The sequence below is a fragment of the Centruroides sculpturatus genome, unplaced genomic scaffold (genome assembly GCF_000671375.1).
Source record: "Centruroides sculpturatus isolate CEXI.00-Female unplaced genomic scaffold, Cexi_2.0 scaffold1753, whole genome shotgun sequence".
NCBI lineage: Eukaryota > Metazoa > Arthropoda > Arachnida > Scorpiones > Buthidae > Centruroides > Centruroides sculpturatus.
Genome location: NW_019392600.1, coordinates 28,265 through 53,067, shown reverse-complemented (window position 1 = coordinate 53,067; position 24,803 = coordinate 28,265). Strand labels below are relative to the sequence as shown.

The 24,803-nt window shown below is 30.0% G+C and overlaps 1 protein-coding gene across 2 annotated transcripts in view; it reads right to left on the bottom strand.

Moving 5' to 3' along the window:
- Positions 1–24,803, bottom strand: part of LOC111617640 (palmitoyltransferase ZDHHC5-like) — a 54,874-nt gene that overhangs the window by 28,450 nt on the left and 1,621 nt on the right. For both annotated transcript variants that reach the window (XR_002755456.1, XM_023358913.1), the window contains exons 2-6: positions 22,822–22,979; positions 22,310–22,482; positions 18,503–18,605; positions 10,883–10,974; positions 10,561–10,702 (exon numbers count right to left, since the gene is read on the bottom strand). Coding sequence is in view for 1 of the 2 variants with exons in the window: in XM_023358913.1 (XP_023214681.1) it covers positions 10,561–10,702; positions 10,883–10,974; positions 18,503–18,605; positions 22,310–22,482; positions 22,822–22,979 (668 nt within the window). In the remaining variant the exon portion in view is untranslated. The remainder of the gene's footprint in view (positions 1–10,560; positions 10,703–10,882; positions 10,975–18,502; positions 18,606–22,309; positions 22,483–22,821; positions 22,980–24,803) is intronic.

The window sequence follows — 24,803 nt, the reverse complement described above, 5'->3', positions numbered from 1 at the left end:
TCACAGAAAAGCAAACTTAGGGCGTCGTACTCGTAGCGCCATCTGTTGGACATAAAAGCCTTAACCCTAGATGATATATTTTAATTTATATGAATGTTTAACGGAATAATATACAGCCTATGTCCACCCTGAAGTTCCATTCTAAATATTGGTGAAAGAATTTTTGAAATCGGATGAGTAGTTTCGGAGATTACCTGCTGCAAACAAACTTACATACTTACAAACATTACCTCTTAATAATATTAGTATAGATTTCTTTTTTTTCAAAACAGAATATTTAAATTAAAAAATTGTGTGTGAGGGACCATCTGTTATGAGATTTTAAAATAATTTTTATATCGTTAATCATTATAAAAAGGCAAACACCTTATTTTGGGAGTAGGAGTGGATGGTGTTTTTAAATTGTAGATGTCAATGGCAAGTAAAATTTTCATTAAATCTTACTCCACTTGAGATATGATGTGATTCCCCTCTATCTCCTTATCCCCTTGATTTTTAATTGCCAAAATTTAATAGCATTAATGTTCCATATATAGAAATAACCTTACCAAATATCGAAATTTTTTATTCATCCAGTCTTGAAATATAATGCAAAATAGATGCCGACACATACACACACACCATTCTGTACATTTTTTTACACCGTGGTGTCAAAACATCAAGAAATGCAAAGTACAAGGGGATCAAATTTTGACCAATCACTATAATTTCCCTACATTATATTCTATAACAATCATAAGAGTAGTTAGTTATTTCACTGATAAATATATTATTGTGACAAACAAAGATTTTAACATGGGTCTTTCATTGATTAATGCATCGTTCATTCACCATTATTGAAAACACAATCATTTGATTTCAGATGCAATTTCCTTACTAGAATGAGCTATAAAAGAATTATTTTAAGAAATTCCATATAAAAGTAGATTCATCTATTATGTTTATAAGTGACTAAATGTCAAACAGTGCTTAATATTTCAAAATGTTAAGTTACAATAATTTTTAAATGATAAGCAATCATTATTAGAATTACAAAATGGTTTCATTCTCACAAATAAACTATTTGTGAGAATGAAACCATTAACCATTATTGTGTCATAACTAATATAAACATATGAGTTATGACACAATAGCTGTAATGAGAACTATTGTTTATGTTTTGCACATTTTGAAAAAAAATGTGTGTAATTCCAGCAAAGAAAATAAGGCTTTAATCTTAAAAAACATGATAACAAATCTCAAAAAATTAACATTGACAAATTAATTTTATTACATAAATTTATGTAATAAAATATTATATCATAAATTTCTCATTTAGAAAATCTAAACATTTAAAAGTGAAACAATAAATATCAATTTAGTTGCAATGACAATCCATCATTAAAATAAATTAAAAATAACAATAATACATAAAAATAAATTTTGTGTTGAACAAATTAAACGATACTGTGTATTAAAAAGAAAGAATTCAAAACTTGCATAAAATGTATTGTCATTTCTATGCTTACAAGTCTTTTAATGAACGTAAAATTTTACTTATAAATTAATCAATTTCACTCTTATTTGAATCTAATTGTTATATTTGTATAATTATGTTTTAAGACTATAAATACCGGTAGATCTTTAGTTTATTGAGTATTATTTAATACTAATTTATTGGTGAAATTTTTGAGTTCATCTTTATTTTTTGGCCAAAACATTCTTGTTTTTCTAATGCTTATATGCTACAACTTTAACTCATTTATTTTAATACTTTATTAATTTTGGTTAATATCTTACCTTAATAAATATGTTATTATTTCAAACAAAAAAATATTTAATACAATTAATACACACAAATAATTTTTTAAGTAATTCTTTTAAAAGCAAAAAGCAATAACAATGATTTGATTTTGACATAAAGCATCAGTATACTACAGAACAAAGGCCAATTAGTTATTTGTATGGGCTCAATCTAAAACAGACATGAGCAGCACCAATAAAGAAATGAGAATGACATTCTGATCTTTAATTTGAAGTTTACTCTCTCATAGAAGGTTGATAACGTTATTAAAAACAAAATACAGATCCTTTAGGAATTAAAATACTTTTCATTGAAAGGAAAAAAAAAACTGGAGTATAATTAACATTCTTTAATAGCTTCATTGGTAGAATCGTATACAGGCATTCCCCACATTACATAGTGACTTACAAAAAACTTTTCATAAAATTGGCTTAATATAATTATTATAAAAAAAATAATGCAATATAATAAGAATGCATACACATGTATATGTATATAAATACTAGTATAGTAAATTAAACTTTTTTTATTTTTGTGTTACTTCTAACTTTTCTTATTTTTTTGCTAATAGTGTTTCATATCAAAGTACTTTAAACTAGTAACAATATCAAATATATTTATGACCAAGAAACAAAACTCTAGCTAAATACGGAACCTGTTACCGGTGTAATTTTGCGTGAAAAAATCTTCCTTCCACAAACGTTTACGAGCTTCCCAGATAACTCTTCCTCAGACCTGAGGAAGAGCTATCTGGGAAGTTCAAAAACGTTTGTGGAAGGAAGTTTTTTTCACGCAAAATTACACCGGTAACAGGTTACGTATTTAGTATTTCATCTCCGGTGTTAGAGTGAAGTTTAATTTACTTAAAACTCTAGCTTATGTAAAACTTGACATATGTGTAAGTTTATGGAATGGAATGTTTACATTAAGTCAGTGAATGTTTGTATGAGTATACATTACTTAATAATTTTATTTATAACGTTATAATGTTAATTAATTGTACTTTTATCTAACATTTAAAATTAATTCAAGCCCTCGGGGACGTATAGTGCTAACCCACAGAATCGTGTTTCTGAAGTATTTGAATTTGAATGTTTGAAAAATTCCCTACATGAAAAATCCCAAAATGTGATGACAGCCACATCTACAGGCAATGTTTGGAGAGCAAAAATATTAACACACAACTATTCATACAATTTTAGTACTTTTTCAAACATTCAGACTCGGTTACCTCAGAGACTTGATTCTAAAGGTTAGCACTATATGTTCCCGAGGGCTTCAATTAATTAATTAATAAATTTCCTGTGATAATTTAACATAAAATTCTTAATATTTAAAATCATTATATCATTCTTCTTAATTATTTGATAAAAACAATCAACTCCTTTTAAAATTTTGCATTTTGAAAGATTAAAAACTAATATGACAATTATATAACACTCACCAAATAAACCATTCTCAGTTCATAACCAAACAGAAAAATTCATTCTAAGAACGTTTTCATCTATATGTAATAGACATCCTCAGGTATTGATGATATCGAACTAACAGCTAGTAGAATAGAATGTTTTTGAAAGTTACGTTTAACTACGTAATTCGAATACGTTGTGTTAAAATTGAAAATATGTAAAATATTTAAAACATATCCGAATAAATAATTGATTTCACATAGATCATGACGTAAATATCCTCCATAATTTAAAATATCTTTGATGGGCGTTTCAATCATTGGGATCTAATTCAAATATGGTGCGCCATGCTGCGGAAAGCGTATCGGTTTCTTTGAAATTAATAATGACCCCTTTTTTAATTCCCTTACATATCTCCAGCGATTCGAGGTACATTCACTTTTATGGGTTGCATTCACAAAAACCCATAAAAGCAGACAACAGTTAAAAGCGGTGGTGGATAAAAAAAACTTCTCCCACTATTAAAATGGAGAGACTTCTCAACAAATACATCACTAACAATCTAGAGGATCATATGTACACGGTCACTAATCCTGAAGAAGTACTTCAAAAATTACAAGATCTTCGAGTCATCGGTGGCATATTTCACAATATGTGACTTTCAAACATTGTTCCCATCTATAAAACTGGAACCCTGTTTCTGCGAGTTGAGAGATTTTCTTCTGGCAAAGGTGGAAGGCTCTTATAAGTATCTCCCTGATGTGTTGGATTTATCACACTTGATGGTCCACTCGTCCTTCTTCGAATACAAAGGGGTCACCTACATACAAACAAGGGGTGTGCCGATGGGCAGCCCAATATCAGAAACACTTTGTGAATTAGTGATCAGAAAACACGAGAATAACATATTACCCAAATTTCAAGAGGACATAGCATTGTATGTCACATACATCGATGACGTACTAATAGTATGGAACAAGGTACCTAACATTCATTTGGTACTTAACTATTTTAATGATAACCCCTATGGCCTGTCATTGAAAGTTGAACAGGAGAGTCAGGCAATGGTACATTTTTTGGATATTACCATCAAAAGGAGCAAGGTTATCTTTCCACCTGTGTGTTCCGTAAGGAGTCATATACACCTCTATTTATACATAACCGCTCACATGACCCTTACTCTTACAAAGTCTCTGCTTTTCGAGCTTTGGTAAAAGGGGCGCACACACATTGTTTGGAGCAAAATGAAAAAGAAAACAAATTGTCGAGGATCAAGGCCCTTGCAAAGCAACATGGATACCCGTCCTCTTTAGTCAAGCATCTCATAAACCAATATATAAATAGGAAGGAGAGGAATAGACCACAAGATGAACAGATGAGGGTTATCACATATAGCAAAACATTTTCTAATATATATAGAGAGATTGCAAGGACTACTAAAATACACCTAGCATATCGACGCTCTCCTACAGTCTTCTCTCTTATCAGAAATGAGAAAAACCATATAGAAGATTCTAACTCTCCAGGGGTTTATGTGGTTCCTCTTCAAGATCACTGGGTTAACCATGCTTTAACATTGGAGCAACCGCAAGAGGTCTCACCATGAGGATGAAAGAACATGAATACTCGATAAGAAAAAAGCTGACCACAATGGCACTAGCGACATATGCGAATAATGAGGACATTCGTGTTGATCTACAAAACGCTAAACTGCTACACAAAGTATCGGATAAGGCACAACTCAAGTACCTCGAATCGCTGGAGATATATAAGGCAATTAAAAAAGGGGTCAGTATTAATTTCAAAGAAACCGATGCGTTTTCCGCAGCATGGTGCGCCATATTTGATTTAGATCCCAGTGATTGAAACACCCATCAAAGATATTTTAAATTATAGAGGATATTTACGTCATGATCTACGTGAAATCAATTATCTATTCGGATATGTTTTAAATATTTTACATATTTTCAATTTTAACGCAATATATTCAAATTACGTAGTTAAATGTAACTTTCAAAAACATTCTCTTCTACTAGCCGTTAGTTCGATATCGTCAATACCTGAGGATGTCTATTACATATAGATGAAAACATTCGTAGAAAGAATTTTTCTGTTTGGTTATGAACTGGGAATGGTTTATTTGGTGAGCGTTATATAATTAAGTATCCAGTTTTTTGAAATACAATAATATGACAATTTTGGAAACTGAAGTACATAAGATTCTCAGTCACTGTCATATCCCATACATCCATGCACAATGATCTATTTTCTGGCTCTGATACATGTCATATGTTTGGTGTGAAAGCTGCTCTAAAAACATTTATTTTATTCTCTTTTGCATTCACTGTTATATGTTTATTTCACTATTTGTCCAATAGACAGTGCTATGTGTGAGCCCGCAGATTTTTACGGGCCTCTTAAAAATCTAAATTTTCTGTTAATTGTAAATATCCTCGGAAAAACCTGAAGAACTTGAACTAGATCGGATTTCACCAATTGTATAACAACTAGCTGGGAAAGTTTACGCTTAGGTGTGAAGAATGCACCATCATCGTCAACAAAAGTCGATCACGTGTCAGTTCTCTCATGAAAAGATATAAAAGGGGAGATCACCGGTAGCTCAGGGCGTCCGCACAGGGAAGGTATTCTTGGTACTTGTGTTCGTCGATCTCCATACCAAGGACTGTGATCCCGTCAGAGAAGATACCACACCCTTCCATACAGATGACATTCGCCAACTCTCCCTTCCACCCAGAGGTATTTAGGGAATTTAGATTTTGAAAAGCGCTCTCTCTCGAACTATAAATTAGGTCAGCGACATAGCTATGAAAGTAGTCGTCATATTCTCTAAATATTTTAATATAACCGCATTTAACCTTAGTAATAAGTTCACCTCCTGTAGTGTAGATTTAGTATTCAATAAATGCTTTGTTATTTTGTTGAACCTGTCTCCTTTCTTTCCGAGGAAACCTGCCGACTTACCAATACACTCCCCACTCGATTTGACCTCCTAGCCATCCAACTGACTCCAAGATTGGGTTTTTCCAACCCGTGCAGAGTAAGTGGTCATCTGGGGATTAACCAGTGACCCACTGCTAATCTCACATATCTTACAAAAATTATTTAGCCATTTTTTACAGATATTTTCATTTTACAATATGAAAACATCTCTAACTTCTTTTTGATAGTTTTTCTTTCAAACAAATTAGTTTGTGAGAAATTATAATTTTATAAATTTTTGTTGATGGATGTTGATGATGTTGACCATTTTACTGATTCCGAAGAGAAGTTCAATTATACTAACTCTATGATGGCTTTTCCTTTTTCGCTATACTTATTACACCATCAGAAACAGGACAAGTGAAAAGTTTGTCCTTTTTCTGACTGATGGTGTAATAAATCTAGTGAAAAAGGAAAAGCCATCATAGAGCTAGTATAATTGAACACAAGATTAGACAAAAAGCATATTACAGAGAGAGAGTGAAGTTCACTTATCTGAATCAGATGATCAATTAGTTACTGGTATTAGTGACAGTTAATCTCTATTTTATTCATAGAAAAAAACACATGTAGAAGCTAAATTTTGCATATTTTTCATTGAAATTAACTATATATCTAATTTGAATGAAAAAATTTAATACTTTTGGACAGTCAACCTGAAAAAAATGAGACTGCAAAAAAATACCGTATTTTTCGCCGTATAAGACACACCCAATTTTAAAGGAGGCAAATTCAGAAAAAAAAAAGATTATGAACCAAATTCTGTAGTAAAATATTTTATATCAACTGTATAAAGTTAACAGCAGTTAAGAAAAATTTTATGTCAACCATGTAACATACTAAGAGCTATCTTTACTATCATAAACAGTCTCTTCTGCTTTGACATCTTGATGGGGTGGTATGAAATATGATATATTTCATTCAGATATACCATACTACATATATCACTGCTATTAGCTGAGCGCAGAGACGAGTGCCTTCACCCGCTCCCGTGCTGGCTTACGAGACTCTAAAAAGTGCACAAAGCCAGCGCGGGAGAGAGCGAAGGCACGTGCCTCTTCGCCCAGCCAATCGCAGCGCGAGGCAAAGACCGCACAAAGCCAGTGCGAGGCAGAGCGGAGCTTCCTGGTATCAGACGGCGCCAAGAGGTGGAAGGGAACGGAGTGGCCGAGTATTCCTGCGGTTATGTATGTATGCAGAAGTGGAGGGGCAGCGGAGGGCCATGGTGGGCTTTTGTATTTGCCGTATAAGACGCAGGCACTTTTCCCCCCGATTTTGGAGAGATAAAGTGCGTCTTATACGGCGAAAAATACGGTACATAATCAGACCAAGGGATTAATGATTTCAATTTATAATCTCATGTTTAAACATAATATTCAGTCATGCATACACAAGATGGTCCATTTTAATCAATTCACTGGAATAACTCAAAAAATATGTATCCTACAAAATAATCATTAAACCAAAATGTTAGATTGCAAGAGGGTCATTTGACGGAGCTATTGCTTTCATCAAAAACTGCACTGCAATCAGTGACAACAGGATCAACTTCATTTTCATAAATGGGAACACTCATTTTTTTATTGCATATTATAATTCTATATTGAAAACAAACTTTAATTGAAGACATTTTTTTCAAAAATGTACTTGTCGAAAGTTATGAGCATTTTAACTTTTAGGCTGATACTCCACTAGTGCAAAAACAAGCATAAAAACCCTCAGTATAAATACTTTTGATCAGATGAACATGATATTTTACACCAGAGCAGGTCGTAAAACCAGTGTAAAGCGAGTTGAGCAGTGTTTGACTTTCGATGCGAATACGGCCATAAAACAGTACCATCAACCAATCAGAAGTCGGTAGAGTCTACATCATTGTGACATCGTGTGAAAATGGAGGAAAACAATCTTTTATATACTGTACATTCTCTCATGGCTACTTAAAAAAGACCTAGAATAGATCTGGAAAGATTTATCAAAAACATTCAAAAGTATCCATGTATCTATGACAAGAGGCAGCCCAATTATAGTAATGGATGCCTAAAATAAGCAATATGGACAGCCAAAGAAAAATCTTTCAAATTAGATGAGTGTACAATAAAAAAGCTAAGCATATAAGTGCAGTACAGTACACTCCCGTACAACACAGAGTAAATACGTTCCATGTTGTAGGAAACCGCATTATAGGGGACATACACTATCAGACCAATTTATGCAAGTTCAAACGTGTCTATACATTTTAACTGTTATCACATATTGCTAGTGACATGTGATTCAGTTTGAAATATTATTGTGGAGAGAGATTTGTTGATATAAATGAGACAGATATCACTGAATTAATTAATTACAATGAAGATTATCTATCTCCTTCTCAGCAATATTAGAAATATAGAAATCAGGTGTGTTTCTTAGTATACAATGAAGATATTGACGAAACAGAATTAATAGAATTACCAAATTGTTCTCATTCTATTAATGATTAAGGAAATAAAAGGAATGATTAAGGAGAACTCATTCCAGACTTTTAATGAACCAGAGCAACCCTTGAATTTAGAAGATATAAATAAAGGGTTAGAAATAATCAAAATGCTAGAAACACATTTTATGAAAGTAGATCCGTCAAAAGAGAACTTTATGGAATTTATAAGAAAATTTAATGCTTGTCTATCTCCATACTTTAAATCAAAAAATGGAGGAAAAAAAATTGTTTTTAAATAACAACAACAATAAAGATGAAACTATTGACTATTCAAGCAATGAATCTGAATTACCAATATTAAAAAGCTTCACTGTTCATATATAAACAACTGGTAAATGTATATTTTTGCTTTTCTAAACAAAAAATCTGAAACCATGTGAAAACATTAAATTTAACTTACGCATTATACAGGACTGTTTATCACGGTGTATGGGTTCTAGTTGCAAAATTTTTGTTGTGTTATATATGGATGTCCACTGTATAGTATCTTAATAATATTATAATAAAAGTTAATATATGAAAGTAAAGATATTATTTTTACTACATTTGTAATTATACTACAGAAAAATCGTGGAATGTAATCATTGTCTTTATATCGCTACATCACATATACAACCGTAACGTTGATAGTACCGTCAAAATAAAAACTTTGCTAGTGAAACTGGACCTCCACCACAATACGAGCACAAATACAAATAGGTCATGTGATTAAAAGTATTTATGGCAAGTGTTTTTACACTCATTTTTACACTGGTGGAATCTTGGCCTTATACAGCTGCCCCATTATGAACCCATCTGTGGCTAATCTGTAAAGTTCAAAAGTCAATTCTCTGTTGGAAATGTTTCACAGTTTTTTAATTAATAAAGCATTTTGTGATATGTTTGCACAAACTGTCCAAATTCTTCTCTAGCTGACAGTTCCTGTTCATAGACAACATTCTTTACATATCTCTACAAATCAAAGTAAGGCAAAGTCGTCCAGAGATTTTGTGCGCCATTGTACTGGTCCATGTTGACCAATCCACCTTCCATTAAATAATTTACTACATTCATGCATAGTGGAGTCACTACTCCATCCAACAGAATTACATCCTTTGCCTTATATGAAGATCAACAACTTCAAGTAAAACTGGTAGTTCATCTTTTATAAACTACAAAAAATTTTGTCTGTTCACATTTCTATGAAATAAATATGGACCTATTGCTTTTGCACAAGTTTTGTATCAGTTTTTTATTTGAAGATAAACAATGATTCCACCAAAAATATTATTATATATGTTTCATAATTTTTTTAAGCATTTTTCTTTTGTTTTTTTCAATGAACTTCATGGATATCCATAGATGAATGCATGCAATGTGACAGTTGCCTAAAAATTCAAATATTAATAACTTACAATGAGTGTATCTTTCATTAAAAAAATCTTAAATAAAAGTTGTTCATTTCTGATATAGAATCATAATATGTAATAAAAACTGGGGAATGCCCATTTAAAAAAATGAAGTGAACCTCATTCTCACCAATTGTAATGCCATCTATAACAAAACCAATAGCCCATCTTGTGACTCTCTTGAAGTCTTACATTTTCAATTCAATTAATTTTTTGTAGGCTACTCCTTTTTACAATTATTCCAGCGGATTGATTAAAATGAACCACCTTGTATGTAAATTATATACTACAATGGCTGAATCTTATTAACTAAAGAAAAATTTACCTGATTCCAAATTTTATAACTTGATTTAAAGATATCTATGTTATATTTTTAAAGGCAATAATCTATTTCATAGAATTACTTACAAAATTTTGATAAAATAAAAAATATTTTTAATTATATAAAGATTTCATTTCAATTAACAGAATTTTTAAACTTTATAAAACAAAACATTATACTTTATTATATGAATTTCCACTTGTATTTCTGGAAACATTGCTGTTATCCATGTAAATTTTAACTTGATTCTCTGTCATCCGTGCTGAAACAGAAGGAGCTGGTACTGATAAATTTTTCAAGGACTTTTTTCTTCCTTTATACCTGAAAGATTGATTTTAAATATGTTTATCCCACAAACCTTTTTGTATAATTGCTTAAATACATAGCGGTTATTTATTTCAAACAAAGCATTTTTGTTAAAACAGGAACAATTTAGACCTCCAACTAAGACATTTTCTTGATAGTGATAAATTAGTTATACGGAAAATACTTTTCTTTTACCTTGGATACTGTGGACCGCATAATGCATGGCAAACATTTCCACAACAACCACGTGAAAATGGATTATATCCTCCTCGAAATTTTCCAGTAACCTAAGAAACAATTTCAGATAATTATATTCACTGACATCTTGTTAATAAACAAAATAACAAAATACAATTACAATAGCCCATGTAGTATTATGTTTAAATCATTGCAATATATCCAAAATTGTTTACTTCTAACATAGTATTAGTTCAAATTTAAGATGCATTTCCACTTTTAAAAAAGAAATTTTCACAGAAATATGAATGATAATTTAAACCAACTACTGTGCAGTTTGTATTTTTCAGGCAAACTTTAACTTTTAAGTGGATCAACTGCGTTCTAAACTGTTCTAATTTGCACTATAAATTCATTGATTATTATATAATTGTGTCTTTGTATGGATTAAAACTATACATTAAATACACCAGCAGGTTCTTTGTATAAATTTATACAATTATTTATATAAAACTAAGAAAAAAAATTGAGCATAACTTTATTTGGTAAAATCAGATTTAACAATTGGTTTTTAGTTCCAAATGTAATATTCAAATTCCAATTAAGGCCAGATTTCGAAAACCAATTTTCAACCCTACTTGCTATCTTCTGAATTAACTATGTTACAAAATTCTAATATTCTTCATTTTAAAAGATCATAATTATGTCTTGTTTCTTCTGATAAAGTTATAATTATTACAAAAGTACAAGAAACTTTCTGCCTAAATTTTATTTAATGTTTTATAGATTTAAAGCCAGTAAATAATAATAAAAATTTTTAGTTTTCATAGTAGTAGGTAACCTTTACACTGAGAAAATAACGTAATTTTGGTCCTATTTGGAGTAAAACTATAAATAACTCTGTTGCTAACATCAAATATGTAAACTTGGAATTGGACCAACTGTTAAATCCATCTTAAATTTGTTCTTTGAAAGTGTAAATTTTTATTTAAAAATAACATTTTTTTTTACATAAAGTTATTGTTGAATAATAAATTTCATAAGTGTTGGGTATACAATATTTAAAAACTATAAAAAGAAAACTATTTTCTAAAAATAAAATTACATAGATAAAGTTACTAAAGAAAAGATTATGTAAACAGATTAAAGCTGTGCACAGCGAAGCAACCATATTTATGGCATGACTAAAAATGAAACTGAGAAATTGGTAAATAATAAAAAAATCAACTTTATATGAAATATGAATATATGATATAAATAAACAAGTACCGCTAAAACACAGTTCATATAATTCGGATTTGTATAACACAATGAAAAAATTGTGATTGTATTCGTATAAACATGCTAAAACAGACTCGTATAATACGGTAAAATGTCGTCGCCGACTCGTGTCGCGACAGGATTAATCGAATCTAGACCAATAGCAGATATTGAACAAATTGTCGAGTTTAAACGAGCAGCGGACCTACTAAAAATCATTTATTATTTAATGGCCATAAAAATTATATTTATATTAATTAATGATGTCTCCAAAGTTCAGCAAATTTTTCACAGACAAATAACTTATCAGGAAACACACACCCGCAGCTCAACAACGAAAACAAGCTTAAGCAATGGCGTCATCGAACGATGCACACTCTGTAAGTAATCCTACAATTTTTTGTTTATAGCATAGTTTATATGGATTATTCCCAAAAAATTATATGTGTTTTGAAAATGTTGAGTCAAATTAATCTAGAATCGATTAATTTTATGGAAGAAAACCTTCAAACAGCCATAGTCCCTAAACTGCATACATGCCTGACTGTGATTGGCTCATGTATTTAAGTGACTCTTACAACATGAATTCCATGTTGTAAGAGGGGTCTACTGTAGAATTCCGTGTTATAGGGGGCTCTACTGTAGTAATAAAATACATCATAGTAAACATAAGAAGGATCCTAAAAATAAAAGAAAAAAAGATCATCTCATAACAAAAATAATAATGAATGCAGTAGCTAATAGAGCATTAGAAAAATATGTTGAAGCAAACTGGAAACAAAAACAATACAAACTATAGGAGATAAATTCCCTACAGATCTAGCTGAGTAATTAAAGATAACAAAAAAAAATGTCAATAATGTATGATGCTTACAGGTTGTAACAATAGATTTACAGTTGTATTGGTAGTGCAGTACACTTTAATAACGTACAGTATCTATGAGAATAAAAAAATGTTTAAACAATAATGTATTGTGTATTGTTCTGGGCAGCTTCACAAATGAGAAATGTTAGCTACAGTTTCTAAAATTTTGCTACAATGTTTTTAGTAAAATTAGCTAAAATGCTACAGAAAATTTTTCCCAGCTTAAACTATGTAATAAATATCAGGAAAGTAAAGGAAATGATACCTTAAAAATGAGTTCTTATGCAGACATTGAATATTTAATTCTTTCCATTTGAAAGATACTAAGGAGTCTTTTTTTAACAAGCCATGATTCAGCTAGAGCCACAATAAGGAACCACATAGTCAGAGACAGGGCCCAATATATCCAGGATGAACCAACCACCTCTGAAAAATTGAAAGTTTTTTCAGCTGCCCAGATTTGCTCTAGGGTACCAAAGAGCAATATGCAAACATTTAACTGGCCATCAGAATAAGTGTTTTATCATTTTTAAAATGTTTCTGGTTTATATTATGAAATTAATAATAGTAAATATATAAAAATTAAAGAACAATTTGTTATACAATAACACAAAAGCTGGAATGTTCTTTGAATTAATGTTTAAAATATGAACTGTTTGAAAATTAATCTGAAACTGATTATTATTTTAAAAATTTCTGCTTTTGGATTGAGAGATTCTGAAAACAAGAAGAAAAAAGTTTATTTTTGACTCATACCAGTAAACCTGATGCAAGTAAACTCAAAAAAAAATTACTTTATACAAATAAATAATGCAGAAAATATTACTACTGATACTAGATGCAATCAAAGCATCTACAGAAAAACTTCAGTTATAAAAATGATATCTAACTTTATCTTTTCTGCTTTCTTTACTCATTGAAAATAAATGTTATGATATGACAAAGATACAAAAACCAAAAATTGAACAGCACTGTTGATAAACTCAAACATTGTTTTCGAAAACTTATTTCTATCACCTTATTCATAACTTATATGCAGTTTATTCAATACTGATATTCATTATTATCAAACAAATAAAAAGATGAAATAATTAACATAAAAGCACAATATGAATGCTAACTAAAATTTCAAAACTTCAAGCTCAAAAGAGTATTGATAGAAAATATTTTCTATTTTATCTAAAATTTGAAGAACATTAAACATCCATTTCTTTTTATGTAGCCTTGCAAAGTTTTTCAATTTTATTGACATAAAAACAACATAATGAAACAATCTATGTTGTACAATTTTATCTATCACACTTAAGATTTTTCACTTTATAGAAAAATGAATCAACATCAGTTATATTAAATTAAAAAGCAATAATTGTTGCATATATGTAATTAAAAGAATCAAAATACTGTTATTTTTTTTATTTTAACAATACAGTATTAGAGAGAAAAAAAACTGAGTTTCTGAAATATCAAAATGATATGCTTAGATTTTGGAAACATATGATTTACTTTCAAATGTCAACATCACTGTTTAATTGTTGATGTGCGAATGGTATTAACAGTATTTCATGCATTAACTTTAACACTGGCATACCCAAAGATTATGGACTGTACATAATGCATTCCATAAAATAGTAGTTTATTACACAGTAGAGTCTCGAAAACTCGGCCTAATGTGGACCGAAGGGTGGCCGAGTTTGTGAAAATGCCAAGTTATCGGGAATGGGGTTAAAAAAGAATAAGTACGAGTGTTTCCTCAGAAAATACTGTACTGTACTTGTATGTATTGTTTGCTCAAGAATACAAAAGAGAATAAACTGCCCAAATACCCTTAAACAAAGGAAAAGTACATACTTTATGAAGGCATAGAGCCTTTACTACATGAAAATGAAAATTAATGAATACACAGTGTACAGTAATTTACCTGATAAGACAGACCTCAGAAAAATACTTTGAGCCCTAAAACTGTCTACAATGAAAATTAACTAGAGGATTTGCCCTGGTGGCCAAGTTATCCAGACTGCCAGGTTATCGAGTGCCGAGTTTTCAGAACTCTACTGTATTAATTAAATTATCAACAACCGTGAGGCAGATAATTTAATTAATATAATTATACCACAGGCTAGAGGCAACTTTTGTAATAAAGTAGTTTCTATCATAAATTTCCAATTCCCATACTTTTTTATATAAAAGAAAGTTTCACCTTGTGGAAAATTTTTGAGAAATGATTGATATGGTTTCAATCCCCAGCATTCTGCAAAGATGCTCTTCTTAAATTGTGTTACTCTACAGCAGAGAAAGAAGGGATTGATGTCCCTGTTAATATTTCTAGATATCAAAGGTGCATATTACAATGCATGGCAGCCCTCAATTTTAAAACTTATTAGAGATACCAAAGTACAGTAGAGCATCAATTATCCGACTCAATTGGGACTCAGATTGGTCAGATAACTGAAAAAAAATCAGATAACCAAAAAGAATGAAAAAAATACATTACTAGTATAGTATATTAGTATATCCCATGTAATTAGTATATTAGTATCGCTATTAACCAACTTTGCGTTGAATTTTCATCTATGTTAAGCCTAACAAATTTTTTTAAAATAATANAACTGAAAAAAAATCAGATAACCAAAAAGAATGAAAAAAATACATTACTAGTATAGTATATTAGTATATCCCATGTAATTAGTATATTAGTATCGCTATTAACCAACTTTGCGTTGAATTTTCATCTATGTTAAGCCTAACAAATTTTTTTAAAATAATAATCGTCGCTATTGTATCGTTAAAAATTATTTTTAAATTATTTTATTGCTCACAAAACAAACAACCACTCATAATTAGAAAATTAAGTCTCGTTTAAATACTGGCCGCCCTTCTATGGTCGAGCCGATGTTGCCAACTAAAACACGCAAAAATTTAACAAAAATAATATTAAAGTAGCCAAGACATAGCCAAATATTGTAGCACCACATCACTAGCAGACATTTGAATTTGATGACTAGAACGCGGTCGGTTAACCGATGTGACAGTTGATCGGGGGTCGGATAATCGATGCTCTACTGTATCACAAAATATTTTCTACTTTCTCAAGGATTTCTTAATTAAAAGACAAAACAGCTAAGCTTAAATTGAGCTTTGTTAAAAACCTACTCCTTAAATAAAGACTGTCCTCAAGGCTCAGTATCAAAACCCCTAATCTGGAATGTTGTTATAAATGACTTACTAAGTAAATTAACAGATTCATTTTGTTTGTCAGTTTTAAGATCAGCCATATCAGTAAAAAATAATTAATTATTGACAATTTGAAAAATTTTCTTAAAATCCACACATTTTTTGTCTTCACCTAGACACAAACACAATGCAAAAACTGGACAGATAGCAATACTAGAAATGGATGAAGCATTGTATCGATGGGGTTAGCTATGTCGAATCATAGTAGGGGTAGAAATATATAATGGTCGTACCTGTGGTTGGTTTTATTATGAAATAGTCAGAACCTGAGACACATCTGTATTTAATTTTCACAAAAGAAAAAAACTATATTTCTGTTATTTTTTTAAAATTATTTTTACAGTAAGTATACATTTCTAAATTATTAATCATTTAATCATATTAAAAATCTTGTTTTATAATTTCAGAGCCAATCATAAATGACAATTCCACTTATCTTAACAATAAATTCCGCTAATCATTTATTTCTACGTAAGGTAAAATAGTTTTATTAGAAGTTATTATCCATATTTGACTTAGAAGTTATTATCCATATTTGACTTAGAAATTATCATTCATATTTTAATTTTGTTTGTGAAAATTTAATTATGTTAATCAAATAATTAATTATTCTGCATGAGTAGTATGTAATTTGATGAATAAACTAAAACCTCAAAATGTTCTGATAAGATTGTTATATGTTTGAAATATTTTGAAATTATAAAATCCTGTTTTAATAATTCCAAATTTAATTTTATATAAAATAATAAAACTGAAATTTTATCAAGAAAGGATTCCAATTTTAAAATGTTTCTAATGTTGTTTTGTTCAAAATTGATAATTAATTAAATTTTAACATACAGTAGAACCCCTCTAGTCCAACCTCGGCTAGTCCGTCACTCCGGTTAATCCGACCGTGATCAGAGTCGAGAAACTTGTCCCGACTCGTCGGTGACTCACCGTCCGTGGCGTTTTTCTGTGTTCGTTACAGTATGTTTTACATTGTGTGTACATGTACAGTTTTGTGTGTGTTTTCAACATGTCAGGAGTGAAATGTAAACACGTTACTCTTTCATTAAATGAAAAATTAGCAGTGCTACAAAGACTGGACAAAGGGAAAGATTGTTTATTTTACTTTTTTCTGATAATCCGACCTTTTTTGCGTTCCGACCATACCCCCAGTCCCAAAGGTGACGAATTAGAGGGGTTCTACTGTAACTAGTAATTTTGAAACAGTGTTGTTATTTGTTCTGTTTTTTAACACTGTAGTGCAACCACTCAACTACTTGGCGCTTTTCATCTTAATTTTTATTCAGTTCAGTTGATACGCATACACATTATTTTGTACACTATAAAAGTAAGAAATAAATTGACTGAAATTGTGAAGTTTAATTAGAATAGCAAATTAAAATTAATTATGAAATAACTTACTTGCTCATTAGTAGTTCTGCCTCTTGATACAAGAACAATATGAAAACCTGTTAGACCCAAAATTGGGATAAATAGCAGTGTGATGATTACAACTATTACTATACTGTTAACATTTTAAGGAAATTAAATAAACCAATATTTAAATTTGAAAATATATAATTTATAAAAATAAAATATAAAATTAATTATAAAGTAAGAAATTAACATAAGCTGAGCCTGATATTAAAAAGAACTAAAATAAAATATCCAATTTTACATTATCTAGCATCAAACGAGATAAGAAAAATTTAGAACTATTTTAAGTTAAATACAGTTAAGAAAGATTTCATATCTAACTAAAACAAAAATATAAAATCAAAATAAATTCAGCTCTAATAATATAATTTTATATTACAGACAGTCCTAAACCTTTAAACAATGTGTAGGAAAGATAAATGTCCAGAACTCAAAGCAAACAGAATTGCACATTATAAAAGGAGTTCCTNAGGAGTGAAATGTAAACACGTTACTCTTTCATTAAATGAAAAATTAGCAGTGCTACAAAGACTGGACAAAGGGAAAGATTGTTTATTTTACTTTTTTCTGATAATCCGACCTTTTTTGCGTTCCGACCATACCCCCAGTCCCAAAGGTGACGAATTAGAGGGGTTCTACTGTAACTAGTAATTTTGAAACAGTGTTGTTATTTGTTCTGTTTTTTAACACTGTAGTGCAACCACTCAACTACTTGGCGCTTTTCATCTTAATTTTTATTCAGTTCAGTTGATACGCATACACATTATTTTGTACACTATAAAAGTAAGAAATAAATTGACTGAAATTGTGAAGTTTAATTAGAATAGCAAATTAAAATTAATTATGAAATAACTTACTTGCTCATTAGTAGTTCTGCCTCTTGATACAAGAACAATATGAAAACCTGTTAGACCCAAAATTGGGATAAATAGCAGTGTGATGATTACAACTATTACTATACTGTTAACATTTTAAGGAAATTAAATAAACCAATATTTAAATTTGAAAATATATAATTTATAAAAATAAAATATAAAATTAATTATAAAGTAAGAAATTAACATAAGCTGAGCCTGATATTAAAAAGAACTAAAATAAAATATCCAATTTTACATTATCTAGCATCAAACGAGATAAGAAAAATTTAGAACTATTTTAAGTTAAATACAGTTAAGAAAGATTTCATATCTAACTAAAACAAAAATATAAAATCAAAATAAATTCAGCTCTAATAATATAATTTTATATTACAGACAGTCCTAAACCTTTAAACAATGTGTAGGAAAGATAAATGTCCAGAACTCAAAGCAAACAGAATTGCACATTATAAAAGGAGTTCCTTATCCACAAGTTATAAAAGATTATAAAATCTCTTAATTAAGATAGAAAAGTTTAACTTTTTTATATAAAATATGTAATTCATTAAAAAAATCTTAAATAAAAGTTGTTCATTTCTGATATAGAATCATAATATGTAATAAAAACTGGGGAATGCCCATTTAAAAAAATGAAGTGAACCTCATTCTCACCAATTGTAATGCCATCTATAANGGCGGCAATTCGATTGAACAGAACTGAATCCCCGTGGCAACAACACTGCAGTATTAAAAATTGTCTTATTGATCGTAGTAATATTAAAATTTTGTATAAAGAAAAAAATTTAGTAAAAACACGCATCATAGAACATTACTGTATTAAAGAACATGCAAATTGTATAAATTTAAATACCGGAGCATATGTCGATGCATGCTGGGATAGCTTGATGAACTATAATAGTACTGGCATCTAAACAGTGTAATATCCACTGAAGAGGCTAAAATAGCGAAATATATATGGATAACATAATAAAGTAAGAGATAGTGAAAATAATTCTCTGGTTTTCTCTGTTTTTTTAAACTCTATCGAAGTCGGAATTAAAGAGTGAACGTCACTTGTGGTTCTTAGAAGTTTTTTAAACGAAAAAATTTTTAGAATTTATTAATTTTCATAAAAGAATTGTTTTGTCAGAAAAATAAAAGGCTGGAGTTACAAGGGAGAGTTTCAAAGTTCGGAGGAATACTATCCGATCGGTATATACCGGCTTGAGCATCAATGTCGACGTCTCCCATACTCCGAAAAGTTTTGAATTGTTGCCCAAAGACAAGGGAAGACCAATCGGTATTCATTATTTTACGTTGCTGTCTCTTGTGTTTGTTCTGTGGGGTGTTCGTTGTCCGAACATAAAAATCTTTCACGAAAGTGTTCATTATCTGATTTGTTCATTATCCAATCTGTTCGTTAACCGATTACCCACTGTATATATATTATATCACTGAAGATATTTTATTTTGTATGTATTGCTTATTAGTTAATTCACTGCCAATAAAAACCATATGAGATGAGATTATAGCACAAAGCTATAAGCAATACAGTGATTGCTGATTTTCATAATTTTGTAAACAAATTCTTTGAGTGATAGTTTACAGAGAGATACTGGAAATATTCATTTACTCTTTAGAACTACATCACGAGTGGTATCTTAAACAATGGCAATACCAGAATGTCAAAGAAAAACAGTCACATAATTACAAAAATCTCATTTGACATCACATTAAAAGTGCCTTGTGTAAAGATTACTCATTACCAGATACTGGTCCAATATATATAATAGACTCACAAAAACCTTTAAGTGACTAGTAAAATATTTAATTGAAAAAACAACAAACGTAAAAATATGGTCGAAAACGTTTGTTGTTTTTTCAATTAAATATTTTACTGCTCACTTAAAGGTTTTTGTGAGTTTATTATATTAAAAGTGCCATCACTTTCAATGTGATTGTTATGAGATTTTATTTAGAAAATAACTTTTATACTTTTAATTACAATATAATAAATAAAATTATTTTTGGTGCCATATGTTATAAAATATTTCTATATTTTTAATCATCACTGAATGGCAAAAAGCTTGACTTTCAGAGTAGTAATCAGTTTCATAAAAAACTGTAAATGCTAATAACCTATAACATCTTCACTAAGCCCGACCCAATTTGACATAAGACACATAATCCCCTCTATCTCCCCACCCCTTGGCCTTTCACCATCAAAATTTAATAGCATAATTGCTCCTTATACACAAGCTGACAAGCCAATTTTTTTCTTAATCTTCACTCCATCCTAAGATATTAAAAAAAAAAGACAAAATAGAATCCAACACACACACACTCTTGTGAGATACCGTGGACCAAGAGTCAATCCCATCTGACCACTTACTCAGCAACAGTCTGTAAGGACCACTCACGCTGTCATTTCGGATGGCTTTCTCTTGAGTGGCAAGGGAGGTGAGCAAGTCAGCAGGTGTCCTTTCAGAGACAGAAGACAGGTTTAACAAAATAACAAGGCATTTATTGAATAACTAAGGTTAACAAATGCAATTAAATATTAAACAGATATACAAAGGAGCAGCTCTTAGCAGCTACGCCTATTCTCGGAGTGAGAGAGAGTTCACAATGCTCTAATAAAAATATTTCTATGAGGAAACGAATGGTTTGTAGGAATCATAATACAGTATAGGAACTATAGTATGGCAATAAGTATGGAAGTTCAAAGCCGTGGTCTGTCTTCTACTGATATCTTCTCCTTTCATTTGTTCAAGTCCATTGTATGGAGGTCCAAGAGACGAGATGCACACATTGACAAGTATAACTTCTTTTGGATTACCCCCAAGCTTCCGGGCTCAAGCTTTTATTCATTTGTTGTGGCAAAGGAGTCACATGATCGCCAAATGTTGACAATAACGGTGCATTCTTGACACCTATGTGTCAACTTTCCCACTAATTGCTATCACAAATGGTGACCTCTAATTTAATTCTCACAAGGAGCATTTTTTTATATAGGAGTTGTTTACATTTTTTTTAAACAACTGTGTTAAATTTGCAGATTTCACACTCTAATGGAATTTTTTGTCTTTTTTTTTAATACTTTTTTGGGTTTAGATCTCAAAATGTGGAGATATGCAAAAAACTCTGAGGGTCAAATTTGATATGATTCCAGTACTTTCCCTTGTTATGGATACATAACAGCCAGGAAAGTAAAAAGTAAAGGAGACTCTTACAACACAGTCTCTGATGTACAGAGAGAGTTGTATGAACTCCAATTTATCGCTTGACCAGAGAAGTACGCAAAGTGGACAATTAATGATTTTCACAATCATTAATGTAAGGTATGTTTGGAAAAATAGGGTTTTAAAAATTATTTTTCTTTCCTACAAACTGTTTGCGAATTACAAGCTGCTGGTTTACAGAACAGCAATAGTCAACAACCACTTTGAGAAGTGCTGTTCTACAGGATATAAACAAGTTATAAACAATCATAGACATATTTACAACTAGATCAAAAAATATTTAAAGCAATTCTTATTATTTTGTTTTTTAATTATAAAAATTATGTCATAAGAAAATATTGTTATGATGAGAGCATGTCTTTTACTCAGCTATTTATTTATTATTCATTTTTGAAAATTATAAATTTTAATTAGCTCAAAAGTAACCTTTTTCTATATAAAATGCAGTCTTTGTAAGAAGGAAAACAAAAATTATTTAATTATATTTAATTCTCATCATAACTGATAGTCGTTTTGTATTACTAGCTAACAAGACTAGTTCAAACATTATTTGAAAAAAGGATACGTTATAATAGTGTCTCTGTGATGGAGCTTTTCTTGATGATTCAAAATATAAATTATACATAAACTGAAAATAGAAATCATGTGAATGCTCAAGAATACAAGGAAGAGAAAGAAATATCGATAGTTGCGACGGCCAATGCAATTGTTAACCCATGGACAGTGATGATCAAATGTCTGAAAAATTACAATAATCATAATTAATAAAACTAGAATGAAATAACTTTCATTTCAAATGTTTTTTAAAATTTATTTGAATTCAATAATAATAATATATATATAGATAATAATTATATATAAATTTAATTTATTGATTTCTGAGAAAAAAGAAAAGTTGTATATCCCCAAATAAAAAATTATGTTAAAATTGAAAAGAATTAATTATATCTTGATTAGTTCAAAAATCAATATAACTAAGGGCATAAAAATATCAAAACATACTCCAACACATCACAAAGTGACCAAGGAAGAGTAATTTTGTTGGGTGAATCAATTAATAATAAATGTAATACTTACTTCAATACAATTGTTACAAATACTGCAATGAGAACATCGAGGTGGGCGGTAAAACTGACAAGTGACGCACCATTTCATTCGTACAGATATTCCATTAATTTCTACATTTTTATAAAGTGGCGTACGAAAATCATCATCCTTATCTTCATCTAGAGTTGCTATATTTATTTTAAAAGAAATAAATAAATTTATCAATAAATTCAAAATTTACTAAATAACAGAAATGGAAAGAAAAAACAATGGAATTTTTATGTAAATTCTCTCAAAAAATATTTTGTAGAAATTCAAAGAAAACAAAATAAAAAGAAAAATATACACTGAAACTTGTTTTTTCTCAATAAATTAATTTTGATTATAATATACTTTTATATATGCAGATTAAAATTTAGTAATTTCTTAGTTTAAAATCTACATATTTAATAGAGCCATTTCAATGTTTTCATTTTAAAAAATATGATACAGCTCTACCTCCAAGAAAGAAGTTATGAATTGTACTATTGTGCAACTCATTCTTAAAACTTACATTTAGCAATGTTAATTCAATAGATCTTTAGTTAAAAAACGAAATCAGAACATCTAGAACTGTAGAACAGGACAACAAACAATACGATGCCAATCAGCTACTTAGCATTTTAATTCTTAATGTTCTTAAAATCCTCAAGTGTAAGAATAACATGGGATTGAAAATGATAAAAGAATGAAACTGACTTCAATCAATCCAGATGTTGAAAATTTGATTAATACCAAAAACCAGTGTTATTTCAATTACTCTGATACAATTTCTTTTACTTTCTTTTGTAATAAAAAAAAAGTAAAAGAACAATATGAGAGGAGGGACATTTACTATATGAGAGAAGGGAAAAAACACTTAAAATTACTTTTAATAACTGATANTGGTGATCTGTGGCTCACTAATTAATGACCTGATTCATCAATGTACCTAAATTCTTTCTTTTGTTAAAAAAAAAATAAGATATCTTAAAATAAGATATATATATCTTATTTTAAGATATTTTAAGATATATATAAGATATATATATCTTAAAATAAGATATATATATCTTATTTTAAGATATCTTATTTTTTTTTTAACAAAAGAAAGAATTTAGGTACATTGATGAATCAGGTCATTAATTAGTGAGCCACAGATCACCAATGTTTAAAAATATACTGCTATAGAGCGTCTAATCAACATGCCACACAAAGATTCTCACTAGTGCAGTGAAAAAGTGAACAAAAATACTTTAAAGATTCTATTCTTTCTGTGAAGAAGATTCCATGATTACTAGGAAGAGAAAACTGAAGAAGCTGTGTATAAAATATGCAACTTATCATAGATATTTTAGGAAGAAATTGGAGTTTTCTTTGACGCTACCACATACAGATGTAATGCACTTCTGTTGAGAGAAAAGCAAGAGCAATATGTAAGATTTTGGTAAGAGCATTGTAAGGAACCAAGTCCGAATGTTATTTTTATTTACTTTTATTTTGCTTATTATTCTACTTTGTTTGGGGCTTATGTTTTGTTAGGACGAAGGTTTCCTCACCATTCACCTTAGTAACTTAAAAATAGAAGAAAAACCAACTCACCGACGAAAGAAAAACGCCATAGAAAAAACTCGCGCACACTTGCGCTTCCCGAGTGGAAAAAAGTAAGTCCGCACCGAGAAAAGGGGGGAGACCCCACAAGCACGAATTAGGGACTCGCTAAACCTTAAAGAATAAAAACGTCCCGAAAATTGTGAAAAAGAATAATGTAAAAGGTTAACGAGTAATTGTCGTAAATAGGCTGCCAGAGAAACGAAAAAAGTTTATTGTTAGCGTTAAGTATGTAAATGAGGAGAGTGATCTCATTCAGAATTGTGACGTCACCTCACACTATAAATCCCGAGTCTCAAGTGAAGATGAACGAGGTGAACTCCTGATAGCAACGAGCTTTGGTGAGCTTCGTAGCAGTGAACGAGAGAGGTGTCCGATAGGAT